This window comes from Styela clava, chromosome 10 (assembly GCF_964204865.1).
Source record: "Styela clava chromosome 10, kaStyClav1.hap1.2, whole genome shotgun sequence".
NCBI lineage: Eukaryota > Metazoa > Chordata > Ascidiacea > Stolidobranchia > Styelidae > Styela > Styela clava.
This window is the reverse complement of record NC_135259.1, coordinates 19,167,722-19,194,441: the sequence shown is the minus strand read 5'-3', so window position 1 is coordinate 19,194,441 and position 26,720 is coordinate 19,167,722. Positions and strand designations below refer to the sequence as shown.

The 26,720-nt window shown below is 38.5% G+C and overlaps 1 protein-coding gene and 1 long non-coding RNA gene across 2 annotated transcripts in view; both read left to right on the top strand.

Annotated features, from left to right (window-relative positions):
- LOC120338224 (uncharacterized) overlaps positions 1 to 14,695 on the top strand; it is a 36,236-nt gene extending 21,541 nt beyond the window's left edge. Inside the window, exons 9-14 of the mRNA XM_078116688.1 lie at positions 2,153 to 3,143; positions 3,566 to 4,357; positions 5,179 to 5,259; positions 7,586 to 7,752; positions 10,678 to 11,668; positions 12,091 to 14,695. Of these exons, the coding sequence (XP_077972814.1) occupies positions 2,153 to 3,143; positions 3,566 to 4,357; positions 5,179 to 5,259; positions 7,586 to 7,752; positions 10,678 to 11,668; positions 12,091 to 12,886 (3,818 nt within the window). The 3' untranslated portion in view covers positions 12,887 to 14,695. The remainder of the gene's footprint in view (positions 1 to 2,152; positions 3,144 to 3,565; positions 4,358 to 5,178; positions 5,260 to 7,585; positions 7,753 to 10,677; positions 11,669 to 12,090) is intronic.
- Positions 14,696 to 18,375: 3,680 nt separating this feature from the next.
- Positions 18,376 to 19,072, top strand: LOC144428075 (uncharacterized). Its single transcript, XR_013478046.1, has 3 exons — positions 18,376 to 18,489; positions 18,629 to 18,794; positions 18,942 to 19,072. It is a non-coding gene; the product is annotated as an uncharacterized LOC144428075 (long non-coding RNA).
- Positions 19,073 to 26,720: the final 7,648 nt, after the last annotated feature.

The window sequence follows — 26,720 nt, the reverse complement described above, 5'->3', positions numbered from 1 at the left end:
CTGTTATGGTCCTAGCCAATGTGATGGCTAATATACCGTAATAATACCGTAGAAATGTGACTAAATTAAATTACCACTGAACGCTAGTTTAATATACTGTATATTTATAACAGTAATGTTGGCGCCAGAATCGCCGTTTAAGTTGTTGTTACAAGCAATATCTAAGCGATGATACTTTTAATATTGTGGAGAGAATTTTGCTTGAAACAACATCGAGTTGAAGGAATACTGTCGTGAATCAAAAACTGTAACTTTGTAGTAACGGCAAATCCTGTTTGTGAATAGAGAAGCGCCTCGTTTTAATATTCATTCTAATACGGGTAGGTTTACTATAATAGTAAGATGCTTTTAAAATTTGGTGAGAACTCGATTCGAAAACCATTTAAAAAAAATTTAGTTGTAGCAGACTCAATTTTGAAATGAAAGAATAAATAAAAAGAGCGTTTGGCGTGTAATGATCTGTTGCAATATGGCACAGTTTAGTTTTTTCCCAAACTTTTTGGCACATTCCACCCTTGGCCTATTTTCGATCTCCTAGCCCCCCCACTACCCATGAACTTTACTTGTCTTTGTTATTCGATATCTAACAGGGTATTTTCTCGCGATACGTGCAGCTCTCACTCGCTTCTGTACAGTTTCAGCAGTTCATTGTATACATAATGCAATAAAACTAAAGAGGTACAAAGTGTTGGTGTTACTACAAGGAAATACAAAATAAAAAGCGTGTTCCTCCCATAATGACAATATAGATTAATTAGGATATCACAGGTTTTCACATTGCCACAAATAGATTTCGAGAAGCGACAAAGCGCAACTAAAAATTAAATTGAACAGAAAGTCTCTACCGATCGTTAACCTGCAAACTCGAAATTATGCCAACCAGCTAATCGTTATTTAATTGGAGAAGCAGAAACGAAGAACATCAAGTACCAATATACGGTCACGAAACACCGCATAATTTACATAGTAATTTACATAGTATCAGTATAACTGACATATAACAACTGTGCGTGAGAGTTTAGCGAACTGCGCGAAATGCCGTTGCGTTTCCTAAAAAATTTCTTCCTGCGTTTTGCGTTAAGAACATTAAATGATCAAAACTGTTAAAAGTAACGTTAAAAGGGAAAATACGAATGAATATGTCAGATATTCAGTCTTGTTACAATTTGTTTGAATCAGTGGTTACCAAAGTTAATTGACCGTGGGCCATAATTAGAAGCTGAAGGATATTCGCGGGCCAGAAGAAGGGAACGCCCGCATGAGGCCGATGCCGCAACCGGTACGTATAATTGAGATACCGAATCGTTAGGATACCGATGACGTAATGACGTAATGACGCATGCCGTAATGACGTAACAATTGGCGGTATCTAGAACACACACTCATAAAAAACACAAAGTGTTAAACTAGTTCACTTAAGTTCGGCGCGCTGTATTAAATCGTTACGCGGTCCCTAATTGGCCCTTTGAGAATCACTGGTTTAGATGCACACATAAGCACATATCGCATTGATTAAATGATTGGTAAATCCATTGAATTTATTTTAAAACTATCCTTGACGTAGGTTAATGTTAATACAGTCAAATATTAGTTTCTGCGCGCCAGTGTGTTTATATCACAAACAGTAAATGGTTAGTGAGTAAGGCCTATGTATTATTTCATATCTCAGTCTAGAACTGTGCTGAAAACAGTGGAATGGGGCGACTTTAAAGTATGTTTGGTTTTGTCATTATTCATAACTCTCATAACATCACAATCCACATTTCTCCGATTATTATAACATCACAATTCTTCAAGTGATGCAACAATAACAAAAAGTATCGTTGATTGTCTTCGAGTACCCCTCCAAACCATGAGTACCGAGCCAGAGTAAACTGAAATAGGATTCGTGTAGCATAATGTAATATAACTTCAAGATATTGGAACTTCAGAATATAAAATCAAAATTTTCAAACTTTTGTGTAGAAAATTATCCCAGAAATCCCGGAAATAATATAAATACTGACGTTGTTAAAGATGCAACTTATTTAAATGCCTCGCTGGACTCCTCGCAGCTCGCTGGTCCGTTAGACTTCCTACACCATCAAGTTGGGGTGAATCATGTCCTATATTCTCGATAACCGTCCCGTAAACCGTTTATTTTCCTTTACAGGCCTCTGCTACGTTGGTAACTTGGAACGTGACTCGTTGCTGTACTTCGTTATTGTACCCTTGGCTGTGTATCTGGCAGTTGGAGCTTTAGCTCTTGGAAGTGGATTCTTATCATTATTCAAAATCCGACGAGTAATACTAAGAAAAAGTGGAGAAAAGGACGCAGGCAAACTAGAAAAACTCATGCTCAAAATCGGGATTTTCACAGTACTCTATATCGTACCAACGGCTTGCGTAGTGGCCGTCAATGTATACCAATATAAAAACTATCCGCTGTGGATGGAAAGAGCCGAATCACGGCCTTGCTACCCGACAGGAATCGAGAAAGGCCCGTTTACTCCTTACAGAAGAACATCCCGTAATGCGCCTGAAATACCTTCAAGTTATTCGCACTACGGAGATTCTGCGCAGTATTACCCATATAGAGAGATTGTTTATGGACCCAGAAGGCCCCATTACACTGACTATGTAGCCACAGGATACGATGGCGCGCAGTATATTCACCCCGGAGCCAGTTTTACCGGATATGGAAGGTATCCGGATACTCAACCCCGGTTCGAATATGGAACCGGATCATTCCATTCTGATTCGGTTAGTAGCCCACAAGGAGATGAAAGTGGGGGGAGTTATGATTCTTCACTTTACAATGGGCGCCGTCTAGTGGTCGTTCCACAACATTTAATTCCCGAATACCAACCCGGAAGATATTATAAACATCCAAAACCTCCAATGACCTATGACCCTAAAATGGCGCATGTTTTAAAAACATATGCAGAAGGTCATGATCAGCGAAATAATGGCTTACAACCTGACAAAGAAGTTGGTTTCGAAAATGAGATGGATAGCGACTGCCACCTCGTGGATTCTATTCCTTCGTTTCCGATTTTCGCAATCAAGATCTTCATGTCTCTCCTTGCAGGAATAACTAGTGGAATTTGGGTTTGGAGCGGGAAAACTTACACATCTTGGAAATTATTCTGCAGATCGTCATGGTATGTATATACTACATTATGGTCAGAAATAATTCTAAAATAGGATTCTATATTTTGGGTGATTTCTTCCAAAAATTTGAAATATCATAAATAAATATTTTGTGACTAATATGTAAATCTTAATTGAAAATTATAAAATCGGAATAACACCTTTTTGGTTTGAATATATGATTATAAAATATTGTTTGATTCCTAATCAACAGGTACCTTAAAAATAAAACACAGTATATGATTGCGCATATTTTCGCTATGCAATCACAGCAATAACATACCCAATTTGGAAAAGGGATCGGACGAGCGACTATAGTTCGCCATCAATTTTTCTGTCTTATCACTTTGACCCCACTGAGATAAATATGCTATAAGCTACTCTAACATGAAGGTACATGAATTTGTATACTAAATATCTTGTAATTTTTCAGGTGCGGAAAGTCGACCAAAGAAAAAGAAAATGTCAGCATTACTCCCCATGCTACCAGTATCGGTAACTTAAATGCCCCTCCGTCAGTTACATCTCAATTACTACCCAAAGTACGTGAACGCCCCGCGCCCGACGGGGAAGTCCCCTCCCCAGATGATAATCGTTACTCCTATCCAGTACTATCCGACCGTTATCAAGGCTATCAGCCAGTGACGCAAGAAGATGACCATACCAACAAACGTGACGTCACACATTATACGTCATCGGTAGACCGCCGTGGACAGAAAACTGGCCTTACACTGGGAGATATCGCCAGAGAATATAGCGATAACTTGGAGTCCGAGTACCGAGAAATGGACTTTTACCGAAGTTGTGAACTAGCACATCCCCGAAATGGGACTTACATTGTACCACCGTGCCACAATGGTGACGCAACAAAGAACAATAAGTCGTGGTTTAAAAACAATTCAAAAAAGGCGCGAAATCACACGACACGTGACTCTATCAATACCAACAAATCAAATCGCGCCATTCCAAACTTATACGAAGAGCCGACATCAAATCGAGATAGAGCTATTCATTGCAACAGACAAACAAATAGAAACAATGGCACTGAATTCGAGCTGCCTCATGGTCAGAAATATGGCAAAAATAACATAAACAGAGTCCGTAAATATAGCGAGAACGATGTCAATAAATTGGGTTTAGTATCTCAGTCTGGTTTCAGTCCAGTGTCCACATCAACACGCAAGAAAGCTGAGTCTGTCCATGTCGGGACCAAAGTTCTCAATTATTAAATGCGTCTCAACAAATATGTTCCATGACAAAAAAAACAAGGTTTTTGTTAAATTTAAATATTGCTTAGTTCAAGGATTTACATTTTACAGGATTTGATACTCGGGCAGGCTCTTGTTCCAAGGAATAAATAATTGGCGGAAAATAGTTTGCACATTTTAAATCGTACTAACGTTTTTTGATTTATCATTTGTGCCATGAATCTAAGTTCGGAAACGTACTCTACTGTTTTATACCTATGTTATGGAATTCAGCTACCTACAAGTACCACACAAGAGTAATGCTCATTGTAATCACTTCTGCAAAGCCCAGTACTGAAAGAATAAACAGACCCGTCTTTTTTCACAAGTAAATAATTAATTTTTAATAACAAGATTTTTAATAGTGTTCATTATACATCAAAAGTGTGATTTTTATATTAAAAAAGATTGCGATTTTATTGCACCAAGGCGAAATTAAGATTGTAATCTCGACGATGTATAAAAGGTTCTATGGCAGTGTTGCCCCGCCTTTTAACGTTCGTGGCCCCCTTTCGGAGGCTCTTGGCACTTCTGTCCCCATGTTTATCAGTCCAGTGATATCTATAGTGTTATTTCAATTGTCAGATTCCACATCCCCATATGTTCAAACAATTCATGCTCAACAAAGTGACCCCTCCGGACCCCCTGCCCCACTATGCGAAATAACCTTATCAATCAATGAATCTTGAAAAAACGGGGAGTTTTCTTGAAAAATTACGGCTCCCTATTGGTAGCCGCTATTCTATGGAATCCTGTTGTTAAACAATTATAGTTTCAATTATTTTTTTCAACTGTTTAGCATCAACATATCTCCTCATTTGATGAAATGTACTATTTCTTATTATACTTTGCACACTGATTCCCGTCCATGGATAATGAAGTACTTTGTTTATTATTATTATTTCTCTTGACATTTGTTTTTCTTATTTATTTTTCCTCAATTGAAAATAACATCCTCAAATATGTTGTTAAAGTGTTGCGAAATGACAAATGTATAAAGATATGTCAATTTGATAATGCTGAAATTTTGCATTATTTTTTAGTCAGCAGTTTGATATCAGTCCTAAACAAGTACAACATTGTGTTACAAATTCTTGGATATCTCATCCCATAATACCCATAAAGTCTTAAAATTGCAAAAAGAATTTATCGATACCCTATATTGTTTTGGCCCTCACAGATGTATTAAATATATAGTAAAAATACCTAAACAATTATTGATTAAAAAACAACAAACCTGGTTAATTAACATATATTGAAAACTGACCTCATAACAAATTTAAAATTGGAAAAGGAATTCATCGATATCAGATATTGGGCTGGCCCTCATCGATGTATTAACTGAGGTAAAAATACTTCAACAATTACTGATGAAAAAAAAAGATATATTGAGAGGGCGAATGTTGAAATTTCGAAAAATTTCAACTAAAAATGTTACAAATGTGATTTTTTAACTAGTATTCATTTACCAATGTTTGAAGCAATATTCGGGAGTTTAAAAATCACTAAATATATTTTTGCCCATTTCCTCAAAGCAGATTTTTCAATATTCGCCATTCTGGCTAGATTTGAAATGGTTCCAAGAACACCCGGTAATTTGTAACAACACTCATACCCCTTTCTCGTTTGTCAACTGTTTTAGTTTTTGTTTTGCACAAATTTTTTGTACATTCGATTTTTAAATTTATTGCGTTTGTTACTTTTAGTTGGGCGTTGCCCTTTATTTCTTGTTTTTTAATAAACCGAAACTACGGTGTTGAAATGTTTTTATGATGAAATTGATTGGAGGCTAAAAGGTAGCAGCAGTGTTGTGGGCAGTGGCGTATCTACGTAAAATAGCGTCCATGGCAAAGTTTAAAAATGCGCCCCTTGATACTTGGTTGGCAATTTATAGTGACTGTTATTGAATTGAGATACTCGTACGATATTCTTCTATCCGTGATAGTTTGGGGAGTCCTATGCGAGGCGCATTGCAAAGGGGCAGATCAGCATAGCCATATATCATAAAAGGGAAAAATTATTATTTCATAATAAAAATGAATTCGTCTTCAAAATTCAGTACCTTAATTTTACTAAATACAAAATCACGATTAAAGTTTACTTTACGTCTTGCGTATACGTCATTATATTTTTGGTCGTTCATAGGCGGAAAAGGGCAGTTAGCCCTTGTTGACTCACCATCACCAGTCACAAATACTATACAATCATTGTCTGCTTTTACTTAAATAGAAACACTTTGAGAAAAACATGTGTAATAACGCGAACTCTGAAGCTTGAATATATACTGCCCCCCAAAACTTACGGCCCGGGGCGATTGCCACTATAGCCCTGCCCTAGATCTGCCCCTGGCTGCAGGCCTACCTAACTAGGATAGAATTTACAGATTTATCGCAGGGGAGCGGAAAGCGGATAAGACGGCTTAATCATATGGCGAACCACGACCTCTCGTCTGGTTACCAGTCCATGTCGGGTATGAGATTACTTATTTGAACCCCCACGACCTCTCGTCCGGTTACCAGTCCAGGTCGGGTATGAGATTAGTTACGTGAAAACGGCGGCGAGGAGTCCAGCAATCCTTTCGCACATGATCATCACCGCATAGGATTCGAACCTGCGAACCCACGAAGGGTAATCAGAGACGCGGTGGCGAGCGTATTCCTAACGCTTAGCACGATGCGCCACACCGCCGAGCCATACGTATAACTGATAAAAGGGGAACTATTGAAGAGAACTGTATTGCTTGGGAAGCCAATCTTCATAGTGATAAGGATAACAGAAAATGGATTCAGGTTTACATTTTATTACCTTTTTATTACCTCACGATAAATTCACGATTACGGTAAGTTTACTTTACGTCTCACGTATACGTCTTTATAATGTGAAAATTTGTCAACAACAAAGGTGAAGGATCGATTTTAGAATTTAATTAATTTGAGTTATAAAAAGTTGAAGTGAGCAAATTCAGAACAAAATAAAAAGTATGGTAACGGCTCTTGTGCCGAGCATTGGCGACACATGACAATTTTGTTTATAAAATATATGCACCTTTGGGACAAAACACATTATTCTCGCTGCTAGTTTTATTTACCGTATTTTACGAACCACGAGACGACTTAAAACATTTCTTTCACAAAAATTTTTACTGTTTTCTTTTTGTGAATTGTAACAGGGTTATATAAAGTCATCATGTATTATTTTCGTTCTAGGTGGGTGATTCTGAGCGTCACGTGGTTCCTGGCAGCCGGATTGAAATGGGGGCACGAAGCGTTTAAAGCTCATGGATTCTACTTTCACTTGGTGGCGTGGTTGGTACCGGCTGCACAAACGATTGTTGTCTTGGTGATGGGGAAAGTGGATGGCGACGAACTAACAGGTGAGTTCTAGAGCTAAAATAGGTGATTCTCAATTGATGATTTTTTCATGATCCGTGCGCTCCTTCCAAAAAATATCAACACTACTCTCCACGTGAAAATACCCAGTTTTACTATTACGCGTTTCAATCCGTGGTATTATGCTAACACCCTCTTAATTTGTGGTGTGCCACCACATTTTAATTCCTAAGGTACAGAAAACAATTTCAATATCTAAAAAGTGAAATATATGCTGGTGCAGATTATCAGTCAAATACATAGCACATTTTTATAAGTCACAAATAGTTTTATCACTATTCACAAATATCTACCATCTCCTTGATTTGGAAACACCCCTAAAATATAAAAAGTCGGGGAACCCACTGCTATGATCCTAGCCAGTGGCGTAGCATTCACCCCCGCAACCCCCGCGGTCGCGGGAGGGCCCACAGCGCAAAGGGGCCCAAGCGATTAGAATTTAGAAAGGGAGTCGTCGATTTTCGGCGACTTGTGGTTCGATCGCACCGGCAAAATTACGAAGGCTATCAGAATGATGTCGAAAGCCAAACCTCTCAGTGGCGCACAGAAACAGGGCAGAAGAGTACGTACGTATAAAAAAAAATGTAAAGTAACCAAGATAAACGGCAAATTTTTTGTTACCATTGCTTTTTAATAGCGACATGTTATGCTTTTTGACGAAATAAAAAAAACGTTGTTGTAGCTTATGTCCGAGAGTTTTTAGGGTCATTTCCACGAAATATTTTTGCGGAGGGGCCCACGAGAGTCTTGCTACGCCACTGATCCTAGCCAATGTGATGGCTAATATACCGTAATAATACCGTAGAAATGTGACTAAATTAAATTACCACTGAACGCTAGTTTAATATACTGTATATTTATAACAGTAATGTTGGCGCCAGAATCGCCGTTTAAGTTGTTGTTACAAGCAATATCTAAGCGATGATACTTTTAATATTGTGGAGAGAATTTTGCTTGAAACAACATCGAGTTGAAGGAATACTGTCGTGAATCAAAAACTGTAACTTTGTAGTAACGGCAAATCCTGTTTGTGAATAGAGAAGCGCCTCGTTTTAATATTCATTCTAATACGGGTAGGTTTACTATAATAGTAAGATGCTTTTAAAATTTGGTGAGAACTCGATTCGAAAACCATTTAAAATTTTTTTAGTTGTAGCAGACTCAAGTTTGAAATGAAAGAATAAATAAAAAGAGCGTTTGGCGTGTAATGATCTGTTGCAAAATGGCACAGTTTAGTTTTTTCCCAAACTTTTTGGCACATTCCACCCTTGGCCTATTTTCGATCTCCTAGTCCCCCCACTACCCATGAACTTTACTTGTCTTTGTTATTCGATATTTAACAGGGCATTTTCTCGCGATACGTGCAGCTCTCACTCGCTCCTGTACATTTTCAGCAGTTCATTCATTGTATACATAATGCAATAAAACTAAAGAGGTACAAAGTGTTGGTGTTACTACAAGGAAATACAAAGTAAAAGACGTGTTCTTCCCATAATGACAATATAGATTAATTGGGATATCACAGGTTTTCACATTGCCACAAATAGATTTCGAGAAGCGACAAAGCGCAACTAAAAATTAAATTGAACAGAAAGTCTCTACCGATCGTTAACCTGCAAACTCGAAATTATGCCAACCAGCTAATCGTTATTTAATTGGAGAAGCAGAAACGAAGAACATCAAGTACCAATATACGGTCACGAAACACCGCATAATTTACATAGTAATTTACATAGTATCAGTATAACTGACATATAACAACTGTGCGTGAGAGTTTAGCGAACTGCGCGAAATGCCGTTGCGTTTCCTAAAAAATTTCTTCCTGCGTTTTGCGTTAAGAACATTAAATGATCAAAACTGTTAAAAGTAACGTTAAAAGGGAAAATACGAATGAATATGTCAGATATTCAGTCTTGTTACAATTTGTTTGAATCAGTGGTTACCAAAGTTAATTGACCGTGGGCCATAATTAGAAGCTGAAGGATATTCGCGGGCCAGAAGAAGGGAACGCCCGCATGAGGCCGATGCCGCAACCGGTACGTATAATTGAGATACCGAATCGTTAGGATACCGATGACGTAATGACGTAATGACGCATGCCGTAATGACGTAACAATTGGCGGTATCTAGAACACACACTCATAAAAAACACAAAGTGTTAAACTAGTTCACTTAAGTTCGGCGCGCTGTATTAAATCGTTACGCGGTCCCTAATTGGCCCTTTGAGAATCACTGGTTTAGATGCACACATAAGCACATATCGCATTGATTAAATGATTGGTAAATCCATTGAATTTATTTTAAAACTATCCTTGACGTAGGTTAATGTTAATACAGTCAAATATTAGTTTCTGCGCGCCAGTGTGTTTATATCACAAACAGTAAATGGTTAGTGAGTAAGGCCTATGTATTATTTCATATCTCAGTCTAGAACTGTGCTGAAAACAGTGGAATGGGGCGACTTTAAAGTATGTTTGGTTTTGTCATTATTCATAACTCTCATAACATCACAATCCACATTTCTCCGATTATTATAACATCACAATTCTTCAAGTGATGCAACAATAACAAAAAGTATCGTTGATTGTCTTCGAGTACCCCTCCAAACCATGAGTACCGAGCCAGAGTAAACTGAAATAGGATTCGTGTAGCATAATGTAATATAACTTCAAGATATTGGAACTTCAGAATATAAAATCAAAATTTTCAAACTTTTGTGTAGAAAATTATCCCAGAAATCCCGGAAATAATATAAATACTGACGTTGTTAAAGATGCAACTTATTTAAATGCCTCGCTGGACTCCTCGCAGCTCGCTGGTCCGTTAGACTTCCTACACCATCAAGTTGGGGTGAATCATGTCCTATATTCTCGATAACCGTCCCGTAAACCGTTTATTTTCCTTTACAGGCCTCTGCTACGTTGGTAACTTGGAACGTGACTCGTTGCTGTACTTCGTTATTGTACCCTTGGCTGTGTATCTGGCAGTTGGAGCTTTAGCTCTTGGAAGTGGATTCTTATCATTATTCAAAATCCGACGAGTAATACTAAGAAAAAGTGGAGAAAAGGACGCAGGCAAACTAGAAAAACTCATGCTCAAAATCGGGATTTTCACAGTACTCTATATCGTACCAACGGCTTGCGTAGTGGCCGTCAATGTATACCAATATAAAAACTATCCGCTGTGGATGGAAAGAGCCGAATCACGGCCTTGCTACCCGACAGGAATCGAGAAAGGCCCGTTTACTCCTTACAGAAGAACATCCCGTAATGCGCCTGAAATACCTCCAAGTTATTCGCACTACGGAGATTCTGCGCAGTATTACCCATATAGAGAGATTGTTTATGGACCCAGAAGGCCCCATTACACTGACTATGTAGCCACAGGATACGATGGCGCGCAGTATATTCACCCCGGAGCCAGTTTTACCGGATATGGAAGGTATCCGGATACTCAACCCCGGTTCGAATATGGAACCGGATCATTCCATTCTGATTCGGTTAGTAGCCCACAAGGAGATGAAAGTGGGGGGAGTTATGATTCTTCACTTTACAATGGGCGCCGTCTAGTGGTCGTTCCACAACATTTAATTCCCGAATACCCACCCGGAAGATATTATAAACATCCAAAACCTCCAATGACCTATGACCCTAAAATGGCGCATGTTTTAAAAACATATGCAGAAGGTCATGATCAGCGAAATAATGGCTTACAACCTGACAAAGAAGTTGGTTTCGAAAATGAGATGGATAGCGACTGCCACCTCGTGGATTCTATTCCTTCGTTTCCGATTTTCGCAATCAAGATCTTCATGTCTCTCCTTGCAGGAATAACTAGTGGAATTTGGGTTTGGAGCGGGAAAACTTACACATCTTGGAAATTATTCTGCAGATCGTCATGGTATGTATATACTACATTATGGTCAGAAATAATTCTAAAATAGGATTCTATATTTTGGGTGATTTCTTCCAAAAATTTGAAATATCATAAATAAATATTTTGTGACTAATATGTAAATCTTAATTGAAAATTATAAAATCGGAATAACACCTTTTTGGTTTGAATATATGATTATAAAATATTGTTTGATTCCTAATCAACAGGTACCTTAAAAATAAAACACAGTATATGATTGCGCATATTTTCGCTATGCAATCACAGCAATAACATACCCAATTTGGAAAAGGGATCGGACGAGCGACTATAGTTCGCCATCAATTTTTCTGTCTTATCACTTTGACCCCACTGAGATAAATATGCTATAAGCTACTCTAACATGAAGGTACATGAATTTGTATACTAAATATCTTGTAATTTTTCAGGTGCGGAAAGTCGACCAAAGAAAAAGAAAATGTCAGCATTACTCCCCATGCTACCAGTATCGGTAACTTAAATGCCCCTCCGTCAGTTACATCTCAATTACTACCCAAAGTACGTGAACGCCCCGCGCCCGACGGGGAAGTCCCCTCCCCAGATGATAATCGTTACTCCTATCCAGTACTATCCGACCGTTATCAAGGCTATCAGCCAGTGACGCAAGAAGATGACCATACCAACAAACGTGACGTCACACATTATACGTCATCGGTAGACCGCCGTGGACAGAAAACTGGCCTTACACTGGGAGATATCGCCAGAGAATATAGCGATAACTTGGAGTCCGAGTACCGAGAAATGGACTTTTACCGAAGTTGTGAACTAGCACATCCCCGAAATGGGACTTACATTGTACCACCGTGCCACAATGGTGACGCAACAAAGAACAATAAGTCGTGGTTTAAAAACAATTCAAAAAAGGCGCGAAATCACACGACACGTGACTCTATCAATACCAACAAATCAAATCGCGCCATTCCAAACTTATACGAAGAGCCGACATCAAATCGAGATAGAGCTATTCATTGCAACAGACAAACAAATAGAAACAATGGCACTGAATTCGAGCTGCCTCATGGTCAGAAATATGGCAAAAATAACATAAACAGAGTCCGTAAATATAGCGAGAACGATGTCAATAAATTGGGTTTAGTATCTCAGTCTGGTTTCAGTCCAGTGTCCACATCAACACGCAAGAAAGCTGAGTCTGTCCATGTCGGGACCAAAGTTCTCAATTATTAAATGCGTCTCAACAAATATGTTCCATGACAAAAAAAACAAGGTTTTTGTTAAATTTAAATATTGCTTAGTTCAAGGATTTACATTTTACAGGATTTGATACTCGGGCAGGCTCTTGTTCCAAGGAATAAATAATTGGCGGAAAATAGTTTGCACATTTTAAATCGTACTAACGTTTTTTGATTTATCATTTGTGCCATGAATCTAAGTTCGGAAACGTACTCTACTGTTTTATACCTATGTTATGGAATTCAGCTACCTACAAGTACCACACAAGAGTAATGCTCATTGTAATCACTTCTGCAAAGCCCAGTACTGAAAGAATAAACAGACCCGTCTTTTTTCACAAGTAAATAATTAATTTTTAATAACAAGATTTTTAATAGTGTTCATTATACATCAAAAGTGTGATTTTTATATTAAAAAAGATTGCGATTTTATTGCACCAAGGCGAAATTAAGATTGTAATCTCGACGATGTATAAAAGGTTCTATGGCAGTGTTGCCCCGCCTTTTAACGTTCGTGGCCCCCTTTCGGAGGCTCTTGGCACTTCTGTCCCCATGTTTATCATTCCAGTGATATCTATAGTGTTATTTCAATTGTCAGATTCCACATCCCCATATGTTCAAACAATTCATGCTCAACAAAGTGACCCCTCCGGACCCCCTGCCCCACTATGCGAAATAACCTTATCAATCAATGAATCTTGAAAAAACGGAGAGTTTTCTTGAAAAATTACGGCTCCCTATTGGTAGCCGCTATTCTATGGAATCCTGTTGTTAAACAATTATAGTTTCAATTATTTTTTTCAACTGTTTAGCATCAACATATCTCCTCATTTGATGAAATGTACTATTTCTTATTATACTTTGCACACTGATTCCCGTCCATGGATAATGAAGTACTTTGTTTATTATTATTATTTCTCTTGACATTTGTTTTTCTTATTTATTTTTCCTCAATTAAAAATAACATCCTCAAATATGTTGTTAAAGTGTTGCGAAATGACAAATGTATAAAGATATGCCAATTTGATTATGCTGAAATCTTGCATTATTTTTCAGTCAGCAGTTTGATATCAGTCTTAAACAAGTACAACATTGTGTTACAAATTCTTGGATACCTCATCCCATAATACCCATAAAGTCTTAAAATTGCAAAAAGAATTTATCGATATCGTATATTGTTTTGGCCCTCACAGATGTATTAAATATAAAGTAAAAATACCTAAACAATTATTGATTAAAAAACAACAAACCTGGTTAATTAACATATATATATTGAGAACTGACCTCATAACAAAATTAAAATTGGGAAAGGAATTCATCGATATCAGATATTAGGCTGGCCCTCATCGATGTATTAAATGAGGTAAAAATACTTAAACAATTACTGATGACAAAAAATGGTTAAGATATAATGAGAGGGCGAATGTTGGAATTTCGAAAAATTTCACTTGAAAAATGTTACAAATGTGCTTTTTTAACTAGTATTCATTCACCCATTGTTTGAAGCAATATTCGGAAGTTTAAAAATCACTGAATATATTTTTTCCCATTTCCTCAAAGCAGATTTTTTAATATTCGCCATTCTGACAAAGCCGTCAAATTTTCAGCGTCGATTTGAAATTGTTCCAAGAACACCCGGTAATTTGTAACAACACCACTTGTCAACCCCTTTCTCGTTTGTCAACTGTTTTAGTTTTTGTTTTGCACAAATTTTTTGTACATTCGATTTTTAAATTTATTGCGTTTGTTACTTTTAGTTGGGCGTTGCCCTTTATTTCTTGTTTTTTAATAAACCGAAACTACGGTGTTGAAATGTTTTTATGATGAAATTGATTGGAGGCTAAAAGGTAGCAGCAGTGTTGTGGGCAGTGGCGTATCTACGTAAAATAGCGTCCATGGCAAAGTTTAAAAATGCGCCCCTTGATACTTGGTTGGCAATTTATAGTGACTGTTATTGAATTGAGATACTCGTACGATATTCTTCTATCCGTGATAGTTTGGGGAGTCCTATGCGAGGCGGATTGCAAAGGGGCAGATCAGCATAGCCATATATCATAAAAGGGAAAAATTATTATTTCATAATAAAAATGAATTCGTCTTCAAAATTCAGTACCTTAATTTTACTAAATACAAAATCACGATTAAAGTTTACTTTACGTCTTGCGTATACGTCATTATATTTTTGGTCGTTCATAGGCGGAAAAGGGCAGTTAGCCCTTGTTGACTCACCATCACCAGTCACAAAAGACTATACACTCAATGTCTGCTTTTACTTAAATAGAAACACTTATAGAAAAACATGTGTAATAACGCGAACTCTGAAGCTTGAATCTATACGGCCCCCCAGAACTTACGGCCCGGGGCGATTGCCACTATAACCCTGTCCTAGACCCGTCCCTGGCTGTAGGCCTACCTAACTAGGATAGGATTTACAGATTTATCGCAGGGGAAAGAGGAAAGCCGATAAGACGGATTAATCATATGGCGAACCACGACCTCTCGTCCGGTTACCAGTCTAGGTCGGGTATGAGATTGGTTACGTGAACCCCCCTACGACGGCGAGGAGTCCAGCAATCCTTTCGCACATGATCATCCCCGCATAGGATTCGAACCTGCGATCCCACGAAGGGTAATCAGAGACGCGGTGGCGAGCGTATTCCTAACGCTTAGCACGATGCGCCACACCGCCGAACCATATAACTGATAAAAGGGGAACTATTGAAGAGAACTGTATTGCTTGGGAAGCCAATCTTCATAGCGATAAGGATAACAGAAAATGAATTCAGGGTTACATTTTATTACCTTTTAAGTATAAGTTCACGATTAAGGTAAGTTTACTTTACGTCTCATGTATACGTCTTTATATTGTGAAAATTTGTCAACAACAAAGGAGAAGGATCGATTTTAGAATTTAATTAATTCGAGTTATAAAAGGTTGGAGTGAGCAAATTCAGTACAAAATAAAAAGTATGGTAACGGCTCTTGTGCCGAACATTGGCGACACATGACAATTTTTTTTATGAATATATGCACCTTTGGGACAAAACACATTATTCTCGCTGCTAGTTTTATTTACCGTATTTTACGAACCACAAGACGACTTTAAAACATTTCTTTCACAAAAAGCAATCGTCCACCTTAAAAGCCAGTGCAGTGCGCCTAAAGGTAGGCTTACCATACGTCCCGCTTTTCAGCGTTTTGTCCCGCCGTCCTGATAAGTCAGCCAAAAGTCCCGCTTTTCGAGCATAATACACAAACATGTTCTCGTTACTGTTGTTTCTGTGTAGCGCAGCGCTAGCCTACTTACTGAAGGTGAATGCGTTCGTTTCCCGCTGATTCCCACTGATGGCAGACGTATCGCATGTAAAACCAATACTAATTAGTCTAAATTCGAATTATTTGTACCGGAATTGTTAACGTCAATTCCTTCCTATTTTTCGAACTGAACCCGATATTTCGACAGAGGATATGCGCATAAAATTTCGATAACAATATGGTCAATAAAGACAGCCGGAACAGCTTTAAATGTAGGAATGTAGGCCTATGTAGCAAAATCGGAAAATGTGAAGTTACAAAATCGTTGTCTTTTGAGGCGTCCCGATTTGAAGTCACAAAAATATGGTAACCCTACCTAAGGGTAGTGCTTTATGCATTATTGACACACTCAAACCCAGTACCAGCCATTTGACGTTTTTTTTTCAAATAAAATAACCATAAAGATATTGAATTTTTTTTTTGTTTAAAATACGGTAGATTAAAAGTTTGTCTATAACGTTAATGATACTAAACGACAATTTCGAAAATATAAAGACTATAATATATATAACAGCGTTTTCTAGTGTTTGAGATGATGCTTCTTGTAAAAGAAATAAATTTGCCGCTGAAGCAAATCACTGAATCGTTGCCGGAAATCTAGAATTAATCATTTGTGGCGTTGAAAAAGCAAACTTCAATATTTTCGAAACAACTAGAATTTTCGCTATCGATTTGGTTCCAGCTCGGCAAACTACTTATTCTTATTATATGCTTCTGTGCCGGTGGCGCATATAAAGCAAGGATGATGTAAGAAGAGTAAAGACAAGAAAGCTACGCACAAAAATATAGACACGTTAGACCAGAGCGAATCAGTCCTTACCGGTACCTTTGACGCTACCGGTACCCTCAAAAAAGTTCTGAATTTCCAGTAGCAAGAATTTTGCAGAAACAAAACGTACAGCCAGCCATGACACTGACTAAAATCCGTGTTCCCATGGATAAAAAATAATACAGCAAAATTTTAGACGAAATATCAAATTTCATAGAATTCACCCAGAATTTTGAAATAAATAAAAGTAATAGCCTTCTAGCAAAGAAATTAATCTTTAACCACTGAAAATTTCAAATCAATTGGTCCAGTATTCGAAGAGAAAAGCGATTTTTTAAAAACGTGTCAAAGAACAAGAACAACAACAACATAATATAGCAACGATCGTTATGGCCACTAAACGTGTCCAACAACAAAATTTTGAAACGATCGTTATGGCCACTAAACGTGTCCAATAACTATCCTAATCAATCCAAGTCTTGCTGCTCACTAACACAAAATTTATCTCTGTAACTTTTCGCTCGACCAAAGTCAGATTTCTCCCGGAACGTTACAGAAATATATTAGTGTTAGTATAAGTATAAGTTTATTTCGACTCCATAATCAGCATAACAATACAATAATTAACAAAAACAAATAAATAAAAACTGATTATGAAATCAGGGGAGCAAACAAAACCTTAAACAAAGTTTAAAACGTACAATTGGTGTGCAGACTGTCGAATTACTTGAACTAGGTTTTTTTTTGTTTACTTGATATCTATTCAGAACTATAGGTATGAATGAAGATTCAAAAACATTCCAAACTGCTATTTCCAATTTCAAAAAATCAAAGAGAATAAATAAATAATATGAATAATTAAATACAGTTATGATTTGGTTCAATATATAGGCTAGCTAGAGTAACGGTACATGTTTTAAGGTGCGTTTACACTGGATGCGTCGCGACGCGTTGCGAAGTGCGCTCGAGATCGCTCTCCATTGTTTCAAGTGACGCCGTTCACACTGAAAGCGCGGCACCTAACGACGACGCGCGGTGCCGCTGCTGATTCTCTCGCTGAGCGTTTTTCGGCGCGACTGACCTTCGAATTCCACGTGCTTTTTCGCGGCGGTGTCGGCTGCTTCCCGTGGGAAGTGGTTTTACATTCTGCTTAGATCAGAAGGTACCGCATTTTATAACTGCAATATCAAATTAGGTACCGTTTATCGTAATTTATAAGTTAATTATCCAAATTAGGTACCGTTATCTAGGTCAGAATAAAATTGATGGCAAGTACTAGTGAAGGATTGTAGTCTTTACTATTTGCTATACCGGTATGAATTCTAACAACAATTGTATTTTGAATTCATTACAAACTTTGTTTCACAGTCATGTCGTTTGAAGAGCTTTTAATAAATGAGGTGAAATCTAGACCATGTCTGTATGACATGAGTCGTCACGATTATCGTGATGTTAATATCAAATCCAACAATTGGGCGGAGATACAGAGATAGGAGCATTGCTCCATGTTACTGGTTAGTTACTTTTATTATGGCATTGCTGGATTTATCTTGATGGCAAAATCACGTTGTCTAAAATATTTTCAAGTACACCAAATTGAAAATAAAAGCTTGCTTTGCTCAACTAACACCACAATCTGATAATGCTATTTAGGACAGCAGGCAAGAGAGAAGTGGAAGGCGTTGCGAGACAGATTCGTCAAGATGAAAAATAAAAATGAAAGTACCATGAAGTCAGGGGCACCCGGAGGCGTTTCAACGAATAAATGGCATCTATTTGAACACATGACTTTTTTAGATTCCTTCGTGCAGCATCGAAAGTAAGTTATTTTGCATAAAATCGGCACAAGAGTAAATATTGAGCTGCTGTGATATGTTACTATGATGAAAAGTGTGTGCCTATTTCAATGATATATCTCTCACATGTTTTGAAATGATCTGTTCAATTTGGTACAAGTTAAATTCAGAACGTCCTCAAATTTAGAACTTGTCACTCTATCAGCTGTGGTAGAAGGGGAAGAAGTGTCTGGGTCATCTTCTGTCGCACCGACACCAAAAAAAAGGAAGGAAGAAGTGAACATGCGGATTTTGAAAATTTTGAGGAGGAGAAGGATGGTAATTTTTTTAACCTTTTCGAACATCGTTTTTGTTTCATGTTTTATCTACGGTCACACATGATATGGTGTGATCGAGATTAGTTTATTATGTTGTAGAATTAAAGGAGCATATGCATAGCATGCTCATATAGACAAGACAGCTACCGTATATACTCGCCTATAGGTCGCAACTTTTTACCTATTTTTAAAAAAAAATATAGGTGTGACCTATCCGCTCGACATACAGACGAATTTACAAAAATTTGGATATAGGCCATTTCTACTAATCGTAACACGCCGCACGCATCTATTACAGTTGACCTGGTTCTAACCATATAAAATTATGAGCGTCATTAACATATTTTGATTATATTTTGCCCTACAAAAAAAAACAAAATAGGAAGATACCTATGCAAAAATCTAGGAAAAGTGCTTTTTAAATCCGTAGATTTTCAGTTTGACTTATGTGCGAGTCAAATCAAAATCAAACTTTTTTAACACAAAACTAATAGTGCGACCTATACGGTGGTGCGACCTATAGGCGAGTATATACGGTATGCTCAAATATTTGGCGAAAAAAAATAATAGCCTTCTGGGGAAAAATTTTATCTTTAACCAATGAAAATTTCAAAACAATTGGTCCAGTAACCAAAGAGAAAAGCGATTTCTTCTGAACGTGTCAAAGAAGAACAAGACTAAGTCTGAGAACAACAAAACGTTCACTATGTCCACTACGTGTCCAATAAACACGTAATGGTATAGAATATTGATACTATATATATTTATTTGTAGATGATCCAGACAAATTCTTCCTTCTTTCACTTCTACCACAGCTGAGAAGACTGTCTCCTGAGCGCGCTTCATCAACAAAGATGAAAATCATGCAATTACTCCATGAGGCTGAATTTGAGAAATGATTCAAATTCAATTTCCCACTTAAAAATTAAAAAATAAATTCAAACGTTTTTTTATCTTAATTACAGTACATTACTAAATTTAATTGACTCCGTACAAACTTGAGCAACCTTCTCTAAACAAGAAATCAATTTTCTAAAAAATTTTAATGTTTTTTATTGTTAGTTTACCTCAACCATTTTATTATTTGTTCAGGCAGTATGCTTTTTCATTCTGGCTATTTCTCATTACAGCTTCATGGAGTATTTGCATGATTTTCATCTTTCTGCTGCTGTTTATTTTCTTTTATCAAGCACAAATTCTTTTTTCAATTACGTTTATTTTCAAATATTCTTTGATGAAAAATTTGGATTATTTTTCAAATTGATTACAGCTTGAAATATTTTAGTGTAGCGTGTCAAATGTAAAATCTCTCATTCAGTAATATGTTTTTTCGATGGTAACCACTAAGCTAGATAAAAGGAACTTTTCATGTCCTTCTGACTCTTTGAAATTGCCAGGGGCAAGCTCCATCAACCATGAAATAATTTTTAAAGCTGTCGCGAACAGCCGCCGCCGCTACACTATTTCTGCGACCTTGCCTTTGCAGGGGCAAAAAACTGTTATCCTCTTGTACCCGCCAACTTCCTCTTGTTATGTTTCCCTCCAGGTCTTCCCTATCCACTTCACCTGCATCTATCAGTGTATGGCGTCTTACATAATTATGCAAACAACATGCTGCCTTCACAACCAACTCTGCGTTTTGTGGCGACACATCCATGGGCCTCCTAAAAACTCTCCACTTCGCACTCATTATACCGGATGCATTTTCTACTACTCGCCTTGCCCTGGATAGCCTGTAGTTGAAAACTTTTTCATCAATTGGCAAATTTCGCCCCGGGTATGGTCTCATCAGGTGCTTCTGTAGTGGGAAGGCTTCATCCCCCACTATCACATAGGGAGCCTTTTTTGAGCTCTTAGTAAGTGTTGTTTCATCCGGCAAATTCAGGGCCCCTTCATTCATGAGCTTACCGAGAGCAGATTGGGAGAAAACACTTCCATCACTCTGCTTTCCGTAAGCTCCCACATCGACAAAAACAAAATTATAATTGGCGTCGACAAGGGCCATTAGCACAATGCTGAAGGTGTGCTTGTAATTGTAATAAAGGGACCCTGAATTCACCGGTGCTTGAATTTGTATATGTTTCCCATCTATGCTCCCTATGCAATGTGGGAAATTCCACTTTTTCTCATACTCTTCAGCGATTTGCTTCCATTTTGTAACTGTTGGCGGGCTTAAATATTCTTTTTTGAGTGATGTCCAAATTGCCTCACAAGTTTCTGTAACTATTCCTGAAACTGTTGATTTCGATGTCCTATATGAATCTGCTATTGTGGTATAAGAATCCCCTGTTGCTAAAAATCTGAAATATGATATATGTGCACTTTTATTTGATGTTATGTTTATTTTGTTTTTAATAGTTCTATGTGGATGTGTTATAATTTGAATATTTTCTTCTACATACATTTTGCTACATGGTTTGAATATACAGTAATTGCTCACCTTAATGTTATTCCAAGCCTCTCTTCAGGAGATATAGGTTCTCGGAAATTAGTCGTGGTTTTAGTTATGTAAGGAGCCACTAGACTCCTCAGGTCATCAAACATACCAGGGTCCAGGCGGTATTGGTTACGAAATCCAACCGTTCTTTCAAGTCTCATTTCTTGGACAAGTCTATGGTACTCACCTGCGTAGAAAGTATTATTAAATGAAAGATAAATGTTTATTCAACTTCAAGCTCTACCGTCTGTTCAATACACAGGTAGATGAAGAAAACAGTATAAGATAGCCTATGATTAATTAATCTTATATTAGTATTTTGAGGAAAGACCACGCAGTTTCATAGGGCGATGATTTGAACTTACCAAGCTCTTTCCTTCTTTTTAATATGGGATGAACCCAATGTTCCCTTTGCTTTTGCTCCGTATTGTTTGCCAAATAAAGGGCGATTGCCAATCTTTTCCTTTTCGAAAGTGGCATATTTGTAAATTTTGTAGCGGAGTGGGAAGCAGACGAAATTCTAGCTGAATTTCCCGCGTCAATGTTCCTAAGCAACCGCCTCTAGCGCCCTTGAGTGGTGGAGAAATGACGCGCGCTATGTAAACACCTGCCCCGCGCGACCAGAAGCCGCGCCGCGCCGCGACGCATCCAGTGTAAACGCACCTTTATTCGAACCAAAATTTCTGAACATAGCAAGACTGCCACTGAAGATGGGTGAAGAGAAAAATCAAAGCCTTAAGACTAACGGTTTCAAGATGTGTTTTCTGACTTCTTGCATTTTACCTCTTGCTTCAAGCAAAATATTTGGTTCGACGACAGTTGTAGGCACCTCTAGCAACCCACAATTTCGCAGTGGTCAGAGGGTTAATCGTGCATATATTTACAGCGATTAGGGGATTTTTAGCAGGGCATATCTGATTAATAATTTATGGGACTAATACACCATGGTCTTTTACATCAAAACCAATCCCCACAATCAAATCTGCAGCACGCTAAACTGAAATGTGAAACCAAAATTGGATGACATAACAAAATTGTGGGATGAGGTAGGTAATCAAGCACTACACCATTTTTTATGGTGTATAATTTATGGTGTATAACATCAAAACCAATCCCCACAATCAAATCTGCATGCAGCACGCTAAACAAAATTGTGGGATGAGAGGTAAATCAAGCACTACACCATAATTCCGATGTTTCAAGCTCTATAACTTCTTATCGCATTTTAGATAATCGCCGCCTGCGCCTCCTCGCTCTCTCTACAACATCCCTTGCCTTCCTCGCTCGCTACCATCCTTGGCAACTATTCTCCTAACCTGCCTTCTTCCTCGCTCGCTGCCCGTCCTTGGCAGCTATTCTCCTGACCTGCCTTCCTCGCTCGGCAGCTAATTCTCCTAGCCTGCCTTACTCGTTCGCTGCCCATCCCTCTCTGCACTCATGGCCTCCTCGCTCGCTACCCATCCTTGGCAGCTATTCTCCTAACCCGCCTTCCTCGCTCGCTTGGCAGCTAATTCTCCTTGCCTGCCTTCCTCGCTGCCCATCCCTGGCAGCTTATTCCTCCCAACCTGCGCATCCATCCTTGGCAGCCAGCTATTCTCTACTGACCTGCCTTCCTCGCTCGCTACCCCATATCCTCCCCCCGCCCCATCCGTAGAGCTCAGGGTGTCTTCTCACCTGCTCACCGGGACTGCTTGACGGCCCAATTCTTGCCGTTTTCTCTTTTACTCTTTTACTCTCAAGTTTACTCTCTCCTTGCACGTCTTCTCACTTGCACACACTGCTAGACGACCGCTTTTTCCCTGCTCCGCGCTCCATCTTGCTATTACGCTGCACCCACACTTATACACCGGACTGCCTTTCCTCCTACAGGCCCAATCCTTACAGCTCAGCGGCCTAGTCTAGTGCTTCTCTATGCCTAGCTGCTCTCACACTGTTGGATGGTTTCAGTTTACTCGCCGACTGCCTTTCCTCCTCCACAATGCTCGTCGACTGCCTTTCACCCCTCCACGCCCTAGTGCTTCTATACTCAACTGCACTCTCTGTTGGCTGGTCTTCACTTGCTCGTGGGCAGTCCACGATCCTGCACTCTCTCACTTGCTCTCCCGCCGCTATCCCCCCTTCGACCTCTTGCTTATCTATATAACTCCTGGCTCGCCTGCTGGCCTATGCTCATACCTCAGTCTACCTTGTGGGATTCGAACCCCTGGCCTGATGTTTGACCATGTCCCTACGCTTCCCCTGCGCCACCGCTACTGACGAGGATCGCGTTAATTAGAATATTACTTAATTAACGACGCCACGCTTGGCAGCCCACGACTAGACTGCCCCGCAAAAATTACATTGAACATACTGTAAATCTGCAAACCAAATTTCTGACTCTGAGTGGAAGAATAATAAGACCGGAAGACGGTTCATCAATTTGATCTTTCTGTCTCCATTGCCAACTGACCGTCTGATGGTTTACTGTTTCTTAATTTATAAAACATCTCAGTTTAAAATTGTCGCGGCTTTATGCTTCTTTACAAATTGAAACAAAATTATACACATTAGAAATAAAACGATAAACACCGTAAATTTTGTCTTGAAAGCTTCGCGACAGGTGAAGGTTGCTACCGCAGCTAGTAAAGATGAAACGCAGTAAATTGCGCCTGGGATGTACCTTCTACTCATTCATAGGCCATACGTCACATCTCCCCCAGATTATGATGAAAATATACTCTAATCAATGCAGGTTTAAACGCTGTGGGCGTTATCACACGTGAAAGGATTCCACGGCGCAAGGTGGTTCGCGAAGACCAGGGGTCGACAACCTGCGGCCCACGGAGTAAAATAATCCGGCCTCGACGCTGCACTGATTCATAGCGACAAAACTGATCAGGCATGTACCCGACGATTTGTGAGGAGGCAGAACCATGGATTCTCTTATTTCCGACCTGTTATATGGTGGAAAAGGGGTTTTCATCCGTGACACTCTTACTATCGAAACAACGAAATCGCCTTTCCGTCAGAGGTGATTTGAGAAATATTTCTTTGGTGAAAATTATTCAAAACCTGTTTGCTTGATCAGTCAAACCAGTTGCGAGTGCGCCATAATTTTAAGTCTAATTTGACAATTGTTTAGAGGCAAAAATTAAAGTGGTCCGCACGCTACTGTGAATATATATGTTTATTTGGCCTTATTTACCCACCATTGGATTTTAAAACAAGCCTTTTATGCGCAATTGATTGTTATTTGAAGTCTCACATGTTAATAACTTGTGTTGCCAACGCTTTGAATATATCAATTTAGCTTCCTGATTTCCAAAGTTATAATTTTTGACATGTTAGTTTTTTTTTCTTCAGCCGTGCAAGTTATACCTATTTTTGTGCCAACGAGTCCCCTGCCTCTGATGCTATTATGACAAACCCAAGGTTATTTCGACACGGTGTAGCTGTATATAAGATTACATCACAATGATTGTGGTACTTCCGAGTTTGTCCGAAAAAATATTTGCAATTCCAAAAGTCTTTTATGAATTATGTCAACCAAAATCGCGGCCTTTTTGGACTACCATGAGCCAGTAGTGCACTCGTGGGGGTTGGTGGTTGATATCCAGGGAAAGTTTAATCCCCCGAAATATTTTTGAAATTAGGTATAAAGAGCCCATGGTGATACCTCTTTCATATCGCCGCGTGCCCGTTTGATTTAACCCCAAACACCTAAAAATAATCCGCAACTAATTCGTTCTCTCAATTGGCGGCGATATCATTTTCTACACTAATGTATCGAGTAGTTTCAAATTCTAACTCGGATATCAAAGAATCCCCTTCATTAATAATTCTATGCTAAAATAATTGTAAATGTAATATTATTTGATAAAGGATTTATATATAATATATTAGTCTTTGAAATAAAGTTAACGTCTCCTGTGGAAGCATTAAGGCTGTGGCAGAATTAACCAATCACTAAGAAAAATAAGCACGTGCTTAGTTTATCAACAAAAGGGGCAAGACTTTTCAAAAACGCCCAGTGTCAAATAACGACCTGATTCAAGCCGGCAAACGTTCCAGAACCTCTTTGTTTTCCTTTTTCAAATACCATCTTACAGCTCAGCGGTCTCCGGTCTATATACACATACAGCTGCACTCTCCCCACTTTCTCGTCTGCCTTTCATTGCTCGCTACGGCCCATCCTTTCAGCTACTGCTACAATCTCACTTGTCCGGCCGCGACGGTTTACTGATTATTAGCGACAAAACTGATCAGACATGTACCCGACGATTTTTGTTGAGGCAGAACTGGATTCTTTTATTTCCGACCTGTTATATGGTGGAAAAGGGCTTTTCATCCGTGACACTCTTACTATCAAAACAACGAAATCGCCTTTCCGTCAAGGGTGATTTGAGATTGTGCCTGACAAAAATGTCACCAAATATTAAAAAACTCGCTGAAGACCACCAAGCTCATTCATCTCGTTAAAAACACTATTAACTATGAATTTTTCTTCGTTTATTTGGTCTGTAATACAGTATATACGTTTCTGATTTTGCATTTTTTTTATAGCGCCAGGGGCGATGAAGTTGCACGCGAGCCCATTTATTTGGCACGCGAATGAGGACTTGGAAACGAGATCATCCTCCCTCAGATAAAAAGTTTCAAGACTCTGAATTATCTATGAAACTAGGTTTTCGTTTATTTATTATCGTTTAATAACGATCCGTTGTTCATTTGAACTCTTTCAGTACTTTCATGACATATGGTTACAAAGAAATACATTATGACATACGAACTGAGTGAGCTCTTGACAAATTTAGTCGAGAAGAGCGCAGCATTCATTTGGCTACATACCTACATAAAATAGTTCGTCTATGCCAGCGGTTCCTAACCTTTCTATTCTGGCGGACCGGTAAAATTAGATTAAATGTTCTCGCGTACCGGCAAAAAATTAAAATGGCCGGAACAGAAAAAAATAACATACATTTGCGTATAATAATGCAATGTCGGACTAGACAAAAAAGCACTCTTAAAAACTAACTCACTGTTATAAATTGATTTAGAATAAAATAAAAGCGAGTAGGGAAGGGAATACAAGAGAGAAGTGCAGAAAACGAACTATAGCGCGATTGTATTGCCATTCCCGAAAATATTTTGTTGCCTAAAAACTTTGCAATTGCATTACTGTCCGTATTTTATTCTACATAGACTTGTGGATCTCT